This window comes from Crocodylus porosus, unplaced genomic scaffold (genome assembly GCF_001723895.1).
Source record: "Crocodylus porosus isolate Cpor-Errol unplaced genomic scaffold, CroPor_comp1, whole genome shotgun sequence".
NCBI lineage: Eukaryota > Metazoa > Chordata > Crocodylia > Crocodylidae > Crocodylus > Crocodylus porosus.
The window spans coordinates 4,177,660-4,192,821 of NW_017728923.1; the positions used below are offsets into that span (position 1 = coordinate 4,177,660).

Consider the following 15,162-nt stretch of genomic DNA (forward strand, 5'->3'; position numbering starts at 1 on the left):
TCCCCACATATCTGAAAAAGGACTTTTTATTGTCCTTGATGCTCGAAGCTAGTTGGAGTTCAGTTGCAGCCTTGGCTTTCCTGGTTCTCTCCCTGCAGGACCAGACCATTACAGAATATTCCTCCTTGGAGGTAACACTTCTTGTCAAACAGGACTCACTCAGCTTTAATTGGGCAAGCCTTGAATGATCTGGGAGACCCTGCTGTATCTAATGTGTCATGTATTGCAATGCAAAAAGCAGTTCAGTTTCCATATCCCAGAAGCATAAACTACCAAGGTTATAAGTTATAAGTTATAAGAACTGCAAATGTTTTAACTCATTAATTTGCAGGACAAAGAAGTGGCTGTTTAATAAGTTGCACCAATGCCAGACCAGAAAGAAGGAAGAGCTGACTGACATCTGAGACACAGTGAACAGTCCATAAATTGAGTCTCTCATGACCTGGCAGCACACTCAAGCTAGAGGAATGACTAGCAATAAAACTGCCCTTTGTTTTTCTGCTATAGCCCAAGTTTGCTGATTGTACATGGAGAGTGAAATCTCAACTTCTTAGCTAAGAATTTGATGGAAAAATGCAGGTATTTCTAGCTGATCAGCAGTGGAATGTAGGAGAAGACAGAACATGTTTAAGTTATTTTGAATACATGTATGGATCTTGAGACTGGGACAATGGGCAGACAGGTCCAATGTACTGCTGAAGCAAATAAAATCTCATACTACATACTGGAAGTGAAAAAAGCAGGAAGAGGGACTGAACTGGGGAAAACTAAAGGGAAGGTAGCAACAGAATTAGCTAAATCAGACTGGACCAGTCTGGTATATTGTCCCTGGCGCACACCAAGACGAGAGGGTTCTGGAGTAAGTTTCACCTACTGAACTGCTCAGAATATTGTACAATGGAGGTGGGGAGACACCAGTCCTGTCATCAGGCTATCATGTGGTTAGCTATGAAGCTTACAGTTAAAGTTCAAACATGGCTTAGCCCTTTTCGAAACCCAGTTATAGTCCCATGCATTGATCTCGCATGGAAGGTAGTGAAGAGACTGGTGATAAGATAGGCTGTTCTTATGATGTAGAACATTTGCAAAATACTAAATAAAATCTTTGTATCAAAATGAACAGGAGCCAGCTAATCTGAAACTGGTAACCAACAGGCAGCTAACACTTTGATTACTGAGTGAATGCCACCTAACATGAAAGGGTGCAACATGAGTTACCTGGCCAGAACAGTACAAGAACAAATGCTTGGGCAGCTCTGCGTAATTCAACCAGAAGTGCACAAACTAACTCTGAGCCCTAGCAATTCTCAGTAACCCAGGGATTATGGACTTTCAGGGCATGCTGCAAGGCCTCTGTTTACTCTAAAGTGGGCTGAAGGTGAAGGGCATAGACCTTCCAATCACTAACTCTATCAGCTACTGATTAAGAGGATGGTTTAAATTTTGCTGGACTTGGGATCCTTGTTTTGGAGACCTAATTCTGTTACTAAAGGGGAAGCACAGCCCCAGGTTCTACCACTTCTGACAAGTGTCAAAGTGAAAACCCAGAACAAAGAAGTCTTTAGGCTGACCAATGGAGATGGTATTTGATTGAAGTACGATAACTTTCCTTTTCTCTATTCTACAGAATTACCAGTGAAATGCATATAGTGGAACACCCTACAATAACAAGTTAATATAAACCCAGGGGACAGTTTGGGACTCTACAAACTTTTCTCAACCGACAGCTTGTCTTACTGCAAATCTGAAAGACTTGTTACTGCTCTGTACTACCACATCAGTGATGTTTTAAGTTCTGAAGGCTGGGTCTAATTTATTATTATATAGTATAAATTGATGCAGCGAATTGACCCCTCCCCCAACTAAAGTGTTTACTGTCCTTTATTTTCCAAATACTAAGGTAGTCTGCATCTTATGCCTTCAAAGCCACAAGTGCCATGTGTTAACTGACATTTCCTCAGTTCACATTTAATATCAGGAACTCATTCATGTTAAATTTAGTTTGAGTCAACCCTCAGTATTTACCTGCCTGTTGCAGTGACCACAGAAAGCAGAAATTCTTAATTTAGCAAACAGCTGTTGAGTTACCTGCATAATGGCACTGAACTGTGCTTCATTCTCCATTTGTTCCTCTGCTATTCCTCTCTGAACACTGGCCAAAACATTAGATTTGAAGAAGTACCGCCAATTATGATGCAGGACCCGAAAAAGCAACTCAAAAAGTTCAGCTTTCACATCAGGAGATGAGCGCTAGAGGGGAGAAGAAGAAAAAATTTACAACAGATTCCTGGCTGACATGAAAACTATTTCAATGGACTCCACTGCCAAGAACTCTTCCATGTAACGTGGCAGGTGGCTGTTCAGGGCAGAACTTGAGGCAAGAGGTGCCATTAGATAGCATTACAGTATTTTCCTCTAGTGCATAGAATCATAGAATAGTAGGACCGGAAGGGACCTGTAAGATCAAGTCCAGGTCTCTGCCATGGGCAGGAGGTAGTTGGGCTCAAATGAGCTCAATGAGATGCTTGTTCCCCTCCTCTTGAACACCTCCAGGGATGGTGACTACTGCCACCTCTGCTGGGAGTGTGTTCCAGATTCTAGATACCCTTATGGAAACGAAGTTTTTCCTTCTGTCCAGCCTAAATTTTTCCTTAACTAGGTTGTGCCCACTGGACCTTGTCCTCCCAAGGGGTGCCTTTCTGAAGAGTTGCTCCTCTAGATCTTGGTGCTCACCCCAATGTACTTGTAGATGGCTATTTAGTCACCTCTCAGTCTTCTCTTACTCAGACCGAACAAACCCAGTTCCTGGAGTCTCTCCTCATAAGGCGTCTTCCAGGCCCCTGATCATATGGGTGGCCCTTCTCTGTACCCTTTCAAGCCTATCCACATCCTTGAAGTGCAGTGCCCAGAACTGGACACAGTACTCCAGCTGTAGCCTCACCAATGCCAAAGAGGGGAAGAAGCACCCCTCTGAATATATTTGCAATGCATCAGCTGATACATGCCAGAGCTCTATTTGCCCTGCTAGCAATTTCATCACACTGATGGCTCATATTCATCCCCTGGTCATTTGTCACCCCTAGGTCCCTTTCAGATGCAGTGTCAACCAGGGGACCACCCCTCATCATACAGTTATGATAAGGGTTCTTCCTACCAAGATGAAGGACCTAGCACTTATCCTTACTGAACCTCATCCGATTCCATTCAGCCCATAGGACCAAGTCTGTCCAGGCCATTCTGGATCCTTACCCTATCCCTCAGATATTCCTGCATTTCCCCACAGCTTGGAGTCATCTGCAGACATAATCATTGTGCTTTCCACTCCTTCATGCAAGTCATTGATAAAGATGTTAAAGAGTATGGGCCCAAGCACTGATCCCTGGGGGACACTGCTCGACACAGCCCTCCAGGATGAGACCATCCCATTGATTACAACTCGCTGGGATTGGCCTCTGAGCCAGTTGCCAACCCACCTTGCTGCACACTGGTTTACGCCAGTACCCTCCAACTTGAGAGAAACTCAAGGGAAACAGTATTAAAGGCTTTGCTGAAGTCTATGTAGATGATGTAAATCACATCCCATATCCAGCTGGTTAGTTACCTGGTCACAGAAGAACACCAGGTTTGTTAGGCATGACCTTCCCTTGACAAAGCCATGCTGGTTGTTTCTTAATATGCCACCAGTTACATGCCTGTGGAACCCAATATCCACATGGGCCATGAAAAAAAAAACAACTACCACAAAAATTATGATTCCTGAAGTTCTGCTTTGAACATAGCCACAAATTTAGCTTTTACAGCTACTTGGCAATAACCTCAGCCTCTGCCCATACAGTCAGCATCTAACCTGGTGACTTCAACTGAGGTCACATGAAAAGAAGGAATTTCTGTTCTCTTCCCACTCAAAGTACCACACTTCGCGTAGGAGTTGTCCTACCTCTGCGATGATGGGATAGACCTGCTCCATGCACAGTGAGATGATGCTGGGTAAGAAAGGCTTGAACACTTGGCCTGGCTCTTGAACTACTACTTGTAGTATCTTCAGAAACTTCTCAACCACTCGACAGCCAGTACTGCCTTCATGGAGAATGCTCTCTGCTAACTGCTCTCTATTAAAAAAAAGGTGGGGGGGAAAAAGAGTCATTTGCATACAGGCCTTCTTGGAAGTCAGTCGGAAGGAGACAAAGTTTACCTGAACTGAATTTAAAACATCTGAATATAGCTAGATGAGTGCAATAAGTCAGGGGTTCCCAATCTTTTTATGCTGAGGACCAGCAAACTGCACACTGGAAGGGACCGTGGACCAGAAGTGACAGGCATACTGTGGGTCCCCAGTGTGCCAGTCTCTTCCAGTCTGTAGCTTGCTGGTGCGCAGTTTGCCAGTCTATGGTCACTTCCAGTCCGTGGCAGTCAACTCTCGTGTGGACCAACAGCCAACCCTTCGCGGCCCGGGGGTTGGGTACCACTGCACTAAGTCTCAGGAGAGGAGGGTCTATAACCAAGGAGCAAAATAAGACACCCCAAGCTTCCATAGACTTCACACACTTTGGGCACAAAACTATCTGCTAATCCAGACCTTAAATAACCTTAAAGAGGAGGCATGTACACCTGCAGTACGCTGCATCATGTTTGATGGGTTCCTTAGACAAGAGCTTTGGCATTTACTTAATGCAGTTCAAACCATCAGATTCCAGACTTCATGGTAATAAATAGTGGGCAATCATTTTGCACCCATCCAACACTGTGGAATAGTACCTGGGAAACCTATCCTTCTCTGAACCAGGCACCAGAGCTACTTAATGGTCATAGGGCAGGTGCAATACACAAGCTGCTTAGAAAGGGGCATTCCTTCAAAGAAACAGAACTTCCCAATCTGGAGAGGTCCAGGGAGGAGAGTCATTCCTGAACATGTCTTACCTCTCTGAATTTCAGACAATAAATGCTGCTACCACCTATTTACAAAGAGCATGAACTTTTGATACACAATGGCTATTTGAGCAGTTTACTTAAAATTACATTGGATTTCACATATTTTTCCCCTCTCCCCGCAATTGATTTAGTCTCTGCACAAGGAAAAAAATTGCAGTATTTTGAGAAGGTTGAAAATTAACAAACACACTTGGACACTAGACAATTGAGAATTTTTACTGCATGAGCAGCTTACTGAAATAGAACAGCTGTCTGTCAGGGACCAGAAGAAAAAACTTAACATCAACAGGAGACAGATGAATTGATAGGTGTGACAAAGTACCTGGTGAACATGTTTAGGAAGGTCTGTATGATCTGCTCAGTGAAAGGCACTCCCATCTGTACCCTCAATCCTTGAAACAGAGTCAGGAAGAAGCTCAGCATCTCATCAGTAACATCTACAACAAGGTCAAGAGAAGGTGTTAAGAAGCATAGCATTAAGGCACTATAAAAATGCTCATTTCACTAGTGATTTGCTCCCCTAATGCTGGATTCTCTTTTATCACTTGATGCTGGGATTTACCAGGACGGTTCCCAGCACAAATAAGACTTACAGCTGGTGCCAAAGATTTAAAAAGACTATCCCACTGGGTCCAACACCTGTGGCAGAGAGGTAAGTTGGAATAGCCATTATACATTCAGCCAGCACCACCGAAGACAGCACTAACAACAGTTTATACCCTTGCTCACTATAAAAAAGTGGCAGTTGCAGGCCCAGGGAACTGTTAACCCATCTCCTAGCACCTCCTCTTGCAGCAAATCTGCCCCTGTCTTACTCTGAGGCTTGATCCTTTTGTCTCCATTCTGACACCCAGGAGTAAATGATCAAGTATGCCTCTGGGGATAGGGCTTAATCTGTGGCCAGCCTGACAAAAAAGTTGGCCATCACTGGCTTAGACCAAGCCCTGGTAGTTCAAAGGTAAACAGGAAGTAACATGAGATCAGGAGTTAAATGGGTTGGAGGTAGGGAAGAAGAGACAATCTAATTTGTTTCTTGTAAAAATTAAAGACAGCCTGCTGACTTCAGAGGTAATTTCCAGCACATGGTTGTGTGCTTAAATGATTAGCACTGCAAAGTTGAACAGTTTAGTGCTAGTACCAACGCAATTGATTGGGTATCTATTTTACGGCTGTTGCTTTTCAATTCCTTCATTGCATATGACTCTACAGATTATGTCAGTCTATGTGCTTGCTCACACCAAAGGTGCCTTTGCACTGTCAGCTAGCTGTTCACCATATAGCAATGGCCTGGATTAAGGACACTAGCTTACCCAACTGGATGCTGTTCGTATTAAAAATTTTCCCTTCATTTAATCTTTTCCCTCACCCAGTTTCCTACTTCTCTATATGTGCATGGCTCTTGGCTGTGTCTAGGGTACCATTTCATATGCTCCTGCTTTGTTGCAGAAGCTGCCACCTGTCTTTTGCAACACAGCCTTCAATGGCTTTTCTTGATGCCCTTATACTCTGGCACCCCTTGACCTTTCAGCTACCTTAGTGTAATATAAACCAAGCTAATTAAGATCAACTGGGGTCCAGCTGAAGACCAGACAGGCAAACAAGGTTCTTCAAGGTGCCCTTAAAACAGGCCCAAATCTTGTAGTCTTAGGAGGACTATGCCTTTAACATTCTGAAGACAATGGTATATGCCAGACAAAATATTTTACAGCCAGACAGCACATTTGAAATCAGAAAACATTTTTCACTCATGAACACCTCAGCTAGTCTGAAATGCCCTTCATGACTACAGTGCATCTGTTAAGGGACAGCAAAAATGAAAGTCACTGGAATGTTGTAGATTTGGTATACTGCAGACCTCTACAGCTATGTCCTGAACAGATGGCAGAACAGCCATTTAAGCAAAGAACATTTCCTGCTGAATGTTCTCCAATCCTCTTCTGATCCGGGATACGGCTAAACCTACAACTTGCCAAATGAAGAGATACAAGCAATATGGATTTGTGTTCCACTTAAGCAAAGCAAATCCAAGCACTTCATGCACACAGATTGTGTGTTGATGGACCTTGGAATTTACCAGTACATCATAAAAGCTACTCACAGTATTAAAGCCTGCCCTATGGTTATACCTGACTGATGAATGAAAGCTGGGAAGAGGGCTAGCGAGACCTGGACAGATTCCTGCAGTGACTGATAACAGATCTGTCGTGACTTGGTAGACTCTCCAGAAATACTCTCCACAATATCTTCCAAGACACTTAGTGTCTGATGGATGATCACTTTGGCTGCAAATCAAGATGGAGAAAAATTATGACATTTCTCAGGACTTCATCTTTTAAAGTCGGGGGGAATGAGGCAAAAGTTCTTCATTTGTATTAATAGTGGCTAAGCCATAGAATACTTTTCAGAGATGAGAGAACTACATTATAAATCAAGTTCCCAATTCAAGAAGATGCTCGGGTGCCTCATTTAAACACACACACACACTCTCACTGAAGTCACTACTCACATGCTTAGCTTAGTATGTTTAAACATCTTTTTTCCAAATCAGTTCTCAAATGGATACTGGCTTCTGTTAAGAGGCAAGGACTGGGAGTGGGGGAAGTGATCCTTTTAGATGCATTGCTAGTTAAAATAAGGCCAGACAAGGGAACTGAACAAACATATTGGGGAGCAGTGTGATATCTGGGGTTAATTTTGAGTTCATGAAAACATCAGGAATAAGACTTGCAAAGAAGCACTATGTAAATGCCACAGTGAGGAGAGTGCCATAAGTAAGCTACCTGAAACTATAGAGCAAATTTTCTAATGATACCCTTCATCCTTAAGGATCTTTAGCCCACCCTTCAATACACCCCTCTCATCTCTTAAATAAACCCATATCATCAGAATGAGCTATGTTGGAGCCCCTGTTGCTACTGCAGCTGTAAGTGATGAAGGAGTTTCAGATATTTCTTAGTAGAACAATCCTCAAACCAGAAGCCATGAAAACTTGCATAGGAACTTTTTAGCTAGCAGGGAGGGACCAGGATGTCTCAAACTTGCTCTTCAGGGATATTTGAGATTGAGGCTTAAGAGAAAACAAAAGTTTCTTCAAGATACTGTCACTTTTATAGGTATAATCTTTGACAACACTGCTTCCAATCTAGATATTTAACATAATAGCATAAGGACACAGGGTGTTGGCTGTAGCCACGTTGCCGCTTGCCTGTGGGACTGCTTGTGCCAGTAGTGACTGCCCTGTGTACAAAACCTCCCGCTGCCGCCATGATTGGAGCTGTGTGGCTGGCAGCAGCGGCAGAGATGGGAATGGCTGCATGCCACAGTTGGTATAACTGCTGCTATCCTTGTTTCTCAAAAAAGTCACCAAACACAAGCTTACCAGGAAGTACAGTTATTGGAACAAATGTTTAATAAGGCCTTCTCATCACTGGCTGCATCAATTGCTAAAAGAGACAGAAGCGCTATATTAGAGACATAAGCACTTACTGTCCTCCAGCTGCACTTTCCTCTGTGGTAGGATGGTGTTGGATTTTAGTTGGCGGTATTCCCTCGTGAGGGCAGAGATTAGGCTGGTGTGGTTGGTTGAACGAACTGCCCACTGCTGTTCACACTCTGGGAGATTTGGCCATGGCAGCAACAACACATTTGAAAGTGCTCTGCAGACCAGTACCTGAGCCTGGAAGCAAAGAGACACTAAGCTTTGGTACAACAGAGCTGTAAGGGACCCGTTGCTCACTTTATGCTGGAGTGCAACTCTACCCTAGGAGATCTTACAGTTGTCAAATAAGAAAAAGTTTTAACCAGAGAAGTTGAACTCAACTGAAATATAACTATCCTGCAAACTAGAAAAGTACAATTAGATAAGGCTTCAGCCTCCAGCTGAGAACTGAGTTTCGGTCTCGGCTCTACTACATATCTTCTGCAAGACCCTCAGCAATTCAATCTGTGCTTTAGTACTGTATTTGTAAAATAAGGATAACATTACTTTTCTGCCACCCCATCTTGTTTATGCCATTAGCTCTTAAGGACTGATGTACACCATGCTTGTCCAGTCCTGACAAGATCCTGGTCTCTAAAAAGTCTTTAAATATTCACTTTGTATTACAGTAGCACTTAAGCTGCAAATACAAAAGGCCTCATGAAGAATCTATGTTGAAGTATCCATCCCGTATGTCAGAGGTAGCACTGGGCTATACAATTTCAAGCTCTGGCCAGCTTAGAGAAGGCAGGAGTCACATTACAGGAAATTAAGATGAAATTACATGAGATTCAAAAATCCATTCCTCTCCCCATTTAACATTGAAAACAAAAGGCCACTGACAGCCAAATCACTTGGATTTCTGTGCACAATGATTAAGGAATCCAGGAGTAACAATGATCTTTCCCTGAAACTACTGTACCCCAATAGTAAGAGCTGTGGCACTTGTTTCCCCAGTCACCCAAATCCCATATTTGCATTAAGCATCAAACATCACCTTATCAGGAAGCCGCTGAGCAGAGGTGTCTGTGATCCGGTTGAACACCTTCTGGACTGCTGGAATACTAATCAAGAACACAGGCCGCACTGTGGTGGCTAAAGAAACTAACAAGTGGCATGAAGACAGCAGCAACTTCTCCTGCACCTGGAATAGAACATGCACATGTCCAGGATCTACCATAACTTAATGCCAAGACAAAAGAACAGATTCTCTAGGACACAGGACTAGTTTTCAAATGTACAGATCCTTCATGACAGAAACAAGTCACTACAATAAACATGTACAGAAACTTGCACAATTCAGCACTTGGTAGCCTAAAAATCAGCATGCAGATCAACCCTTTAATACAGATAACAGAGACTTCCCCACTCTTTGCATGGAGACAGACATGACATCTGAAGTGCTTTAAAATGCATATGAACTTTGAAGTGCTCCAAAATCGAAGCGTTTCATCTAGATTTACTGCCCCCCCTGCCATGCCTCTTAACAGGAGCATTTCAAAATTGCCATAGTGCATATAGTGGCATGCTCTCTCCAGTCAGGGGGCATAATAAAGAGGTTCTACATCCTGTGGATCTGCTACATCCCCTGTCCCATCCAAGGGGGGCGGGGGGAGTGAGTACAGCACTGTGAATGAACATGTTGTCTTGTGCACTCTCCCAGAGTGCCCCTCCATACTTTTCGTAGTTTTAGAGGCACAGTGTCAGAACAACTCTGCACCCATTTCCCAAGGGCTGCTGTGCTCTGCCCCTCTCTTCCTTGGAGCCAACAGTCAGCAAACACTCTCTTAGGTATTCAGATCTGCTCTCCCAAAAACACACTCCTCTCCCCAGACCCAGGAGCAGCATGAGGCCTTAGAGACCCTGGAACCAGGAGACCAAAGGGCCCGTGGAGCAGGGAATCACTGTGGAGGACCAAGCCCTTCTTCTGCCATGCTCTGTGGAGCTTGCATACATAACAGGGAGCACAAATTTTAAAGCACTTGCAAAAATTAGTTGCTTTATACAGGGTTATTTTTTGGAGCATTTCAAAGGGTGTGTCTGTCTGTTCATTCATCCCTTGAAGAACTTCAAGGTCTGTCCAGGATCTCAGATTAAAGGAGCCAAAATATAATTAGACTTCTGTTACTATGCCTTTCCTAACAGGCTGCTCTTGCAGCAACTGGCTGCCCTTTATCTCTATCATGCTAATGAATGCTATTTTTTTTTTTAAACTGATGACAAACTTCCACTACACCTCACATAAGATGTCACCATGGCCCTGAGAGGTAGACAAATGTACTGTATTGACAAATTTAATCTCCTTCCCAGATTCATCCATCCTGAGGACTAGCCTGCAAAATCCACAGAGGAAGAGTGAGGTCTTTTGAGAATGCCACATGCCCACTCACATAGAACCCTGGATGTTAGTTTTAGGGTGTATTTAGTTTCTTACAGCATCATTAAGCCATTCTGATGAAGATACCTTCGAGCTGATGAGTGGAATAATTGCTTCCAGGGCAGTGGAGACTAGAGAGATGAACTGCTCAGAATTCTGTCGATGGATTTCACTGTAGAACTGTGCTAGCCAATGAGAGTAAGCTTGCAATGCTGCCAGCGACTGAGCATGGCTAGGAAGAGGAACCAAAATATAACATACAGATGATAAAGAGCATTCCAGTAATACAACAATATGATTGCAGAAGTCCTAAATACAGCATATATCCCTGAGGGGGTACTGGGGAAGGGATTGCTCACCTGCATTGAAAGCTGTCACTAGGTTTCCCATTATAAGACAACCTACCTCTGTCAAGTTGGAAGTTTCACACATACACAGGAGCTTTTTCTAAAAAGTTTGAAGCAAACTGGACTACACTAAATGTAGACAAGTTGGGAGGCTACACCTTTAAAAGATTTCTGCTAACTTCTTTGACATTAAATCAAGTTGAGAGTTTACGTCATTAAAATTGTGCATTGCTATATCTACTTAACTGGGATCCCTGCAGATATTTGGAAAAAGTTGTTTTTGTTTTATTTTCAGAGTGCACATTAATATTACATGCAGCTTAAGCTAACATTTGAAATTCTGGAGTACTTCCTCCTGCTGTGGCTATCACCAGTCAGGCAGGGAGGTGAGAACAAACAAGCAATCTTTTTTTGTTTTGTTTTTTAAGATGGGAGAATAGCAACAGGAACTTGCTCTTGCAGTCTGCATGTCACTCTCAAATCAGCCAGTTCCAATGTAAATGGCCCATGCCCACATAGCTATCTGTTGGATGTGGGGAAAGAAGAGGGAGAAGCACGCTGGGTGGCTGACTATAGCTTGGTCTTACACAGACTGCAAACTCTTCAGGGCTTTCATAGCTGAACAACACATTTTAGAAAAAGCCAGGGAAATTCTCAAGAAAGGGATTTTCATCTTTGATTTCCTTAGGTAAGTGTTACTTGCAGGGATGGGAGCCCTTCAGGAACATTCATGTTCATTCAACACTTCTCAGCCAAGCATTAGCGAACCCAGAAATTCAAAACAGAGGCTATACTTAAAACATGTGAATGTACAGAAATACTTGTCTGCAGGTTCTGTTCATCTCAACTCTACTCTCTATCACTGCTCACAGGATTATCACACCCATGGATTAACAATTCAGTCAACGGAAACTAGGAATAAAATGCTGCTTTTGTCTTGATTACTTTAAACTCCAGGTGTGTCAAAATGAATTGGTATAAGTGGACCCTTTGGCTACTCCTCAAATGCAATAGATCAGGATGACCCTGAAGTCAGCAAGGTCAGGTAAAATCATCTACTGGATTGATACTGATTTTTTATTATTTGTCTCAATGCCACAGAAAGAGCCATGGGTCTCACCAATAACAGTAAAAGGAAAGAAGGCTGAGATGCAAGTTATTTGCCTCTGTTACTGAAATAGTAAAAGTATCCATCTTCAACTGATGTCAGACTAAGGCATTATGTATTTGTTTGGACCTTCAGGAGGATTAGACAATGGACAGCAACAGAATTAAAATGCAAACCAACCAACAGCTCAGAAGAATTCTAGTCTGCCAGAGGTGCCATGGAAAGGGATAAAAGGCATATTTAAGGTAAGAGGTAGGCTCAAATTGAAAGTGATACTATTATTCCAATGTGAATAATATTTGCAAAGAGATTCAAGGAACCGTAATGATGAAATGAATTACCAATAGGGATTTTCAGGAGTTTGATGTGCATATGGAACCACAAAGCAAAGGCCTCATCTCAAGCACTTTTAAGACCATGCTTAAACCCTGCTCACAAAATGCCAGCTTGCAGGAAATAAAGCCTTGTCCAACACAAAGCTATTCTGGATAGAAACCTTTACAGGCCAAAGTGGAATGCTACTTTAAAATGGCACTAAAGCTCTACATTTAACATCAACTCTGGCATCAAACTGTTTCATTCTGTAACTTAAAATAGGCTTGCAGCTTAAAGGCACATACTTTGTGACTCAGTAAAGCCATGTATGGCAACCAGTAAGTGACTGAGGGCTAAAATTCCATCCTACGTAATATGAAATGCAAGTGCATTACCTTCTGTGGGACTGCAAAATTTACCTCTGGAATTCTAACAGGTTAAAAGTTCTGATGTAAAGTTTGTTACTATTCCCAAGAACCCAGCTCATTTTCACATAGGTACACACAGGCTTTGTAGAGAATGTTTTAGTACCTGACTGCTGTCACTCAATATAGACAGCAGGTACAAAGCTGGTATATTCAATAAGATGCCACCATTTTGCTGACTAAGAGCCTTGAGCTTCCAGGTGGTCAGTATAGAAGGTGCTGTGGCCCGTAATTTTTATTTGATTCATATGCAACCCTCTCCAACAAAGGCTCAGGATGGCTTACAGCAAAGACTAGGATGACTTCTTTTCTCCAACTTTAATTATCTTTTTCTTAAACTAAAATCTCATTATGTGAATGGCACTGGCAGCAAGATTAAGAGCATAAATTTGAGGTAGGCAAGTTAGCTTTGACCTTGGGCCAATTTCAAGAAAACTTCTTTGCATTTAGCCACTGGTAGGCAATTTCTAGACCATATGTGAAATGAGTGGAGACAAAACACAAATCCTAGCTACTTGAGGACCTTCTCCCAGAGGAAAGACATAAGGGACCTGAATTTAGATACTATCTTACTTGCACTCATGAGTTTTGACACTACTAGGAGCAATATATGTAGAACCTTTCAAAAGCCTGCAATTTTGTTTTGGGTTTTGTAGTAGGTCTCATACTTACACATCAATAAGGTCAGGTTTCAATACAGATGGCACAGCTGTTTCAATGTTGTACAGTTTTATCTGGGACCCATACAGCGTTACCTTGACCAACCTGCCAAAGAAGCAGCACATCAGTGGGCACACAAAAGGACTGTAAAATATATTCTTGTTGTACATGTCTGCAGTTTATCTGAATATGGCGTTTGGCAAGACTGCACACTGACCAAGTATTGATGCAGACACACAAGACCTACATTAAACGCAAAAGGGCCATTTGTTTGTGGTGCAAGAAACCATATACAGTGTATTTTTACAAACAGATGCAGGACTTTTTAATTGTAGAATTTGAAAAATGTATACAAATGATCACTGGTTATACATGAGCTTATTTAGAATTTGGAAAGAATAATCAAATGAAAGACTGATTTTTGGCTGTTCCAGATATCTCTATCTGAATAAGGAGTCTCCCAGAAATTTTGTTTTGAGAAATGTATAGATCTGACTGTCTTGTCTCATATGAGAAACATAACTGTAGCTACACCAGAGAAGTGGAATCCTGGAATTCCTGGTGACTGCTAAAGTGTTCTGAACTGATTTTTGCTTAACTCAAACATTAGAAACTTCAAGGTATACAAGATGGGAGATCTACTCAAGGATTCTAAACTGGTAAAAGAAATAGCCAATAATGCTGGGCAAATTGGCTTTGAGTTACCTGTGCCATGGTTTTAATGGTATATGACTTTAGGCAGAAATAAGTTTGCTCCTGAAGCAGTGGCATGCTTTGAAATGCCTTTTAGCATTTCCTGGGTATTTGTGGAGGGATCATAAAGTTCTTTCCCAATGCAATGGCCTTTTGCCTACCTCTCCACTACTGTAAGGGCATCATTGAATCTGGCAGCAAACACATCCCCAATAAAGTACTCAGCTAAACGGCCAACAGCCTGCAGCAAGGAGCTAAGGTCTCTCAAAGAGCAGTGTAAACGCCGGCAGTCATTTTCTGCAGTGATATTCAGTCTATGACCTGAAATGACATTGTGGTCCATTAGTGGTGAAGCAAGTAAAAAGTTGAGTATAGATATTGTTTTGCTGTGCTGTTAATCATCGATTATAATGCAGGCAGCATGGAGTCCTTTTTCTCACAAGTTTTAAAATACAAAACGTGTAGCCTTATATCTGTAATAAATACGCTCTTTGAGATGAGAAACCTAATTACGGAGCTACAGGAAATGCAGAGTTTACTCTAATTACATTACACACATTCTCTTTAATTTACCATTCTTTCCAGTGGATCTCAATTCAATTCTTCTATCATTTGGATGGTGCTCAGGGCTGAAACTGAATAAATCTATTTAAAGGGTTCAGCAGATGCCCACTCATTTGTAAGGCCCTTTTTAAAAAGGCTGACAATCTTTCCCACCCATTTTAGCCTTTTGCATATATATTTTGCTTTGCTTGGAATTAAGCTGAAATTCAAAGGCCTTTTCTGGTTAATGTTGACATAGAAAAAAGGATGATCTCAGTTCTGGGAGT

The 15,162-nt window shown here is 42.2% G+C and overlaps 1 protein-coding gene across 2 annotated transcripts in view; it reads right to left on the minus strand.

Annotated features, from left to right (window-relative positions):
• Nucleotides 1-15,162, minus strand: part of XPO6 (exportin 6) — a 91,228-nt gene that overhangs the window by 7,873 nt on the left and 68,193 nt on the right. For both annotated transcript variants that reach the window (XM_019539979.1, XM_019539978.1), the window contains exons 13-21: nucleotides 14,494-14,653; nucleotides 13,652-13,744; nucleotides 10,872-11,016; nucleotides 9,405-9,551; nucleotides 8,416-8,605; nucleotides 7,056-7,211; nucleotides 5,252-5,366; nucleotides 3,938-4,109; nucleotides 2,089-2,250 (exon numbers count right to left, since the gene is read on the minus strand). In XM_019539979.1, the coding sequence (XP_019395524.1) occupies nucleotides 2,089-2,250; nucleotides 3,938-4,109; nucleotides 5,252-5,366; nucleotides 7,056-7,211; nucleotides 8,416-8,605; nucleotides 9,405-9,551; nucleotides 10,872-11,016; nucleotides 13,652-13,744; nucleotides 14,494-14,653 (1,340 nt within the window). The remainder of the gene's footprint in view (nucleotides 1-2,088; nucleotides 2,251-3,937; nucleotides 4,110-5,251; nucleotides 5,367-7,055; nucleotides 7,212-8,415; nucleotides 8,606-9,404; nucleotides 9,552-10,871; nucleotides 11,017-13,651; nucleotides 13,745-14,493; nucleotides 14,654-15,162) is intronic.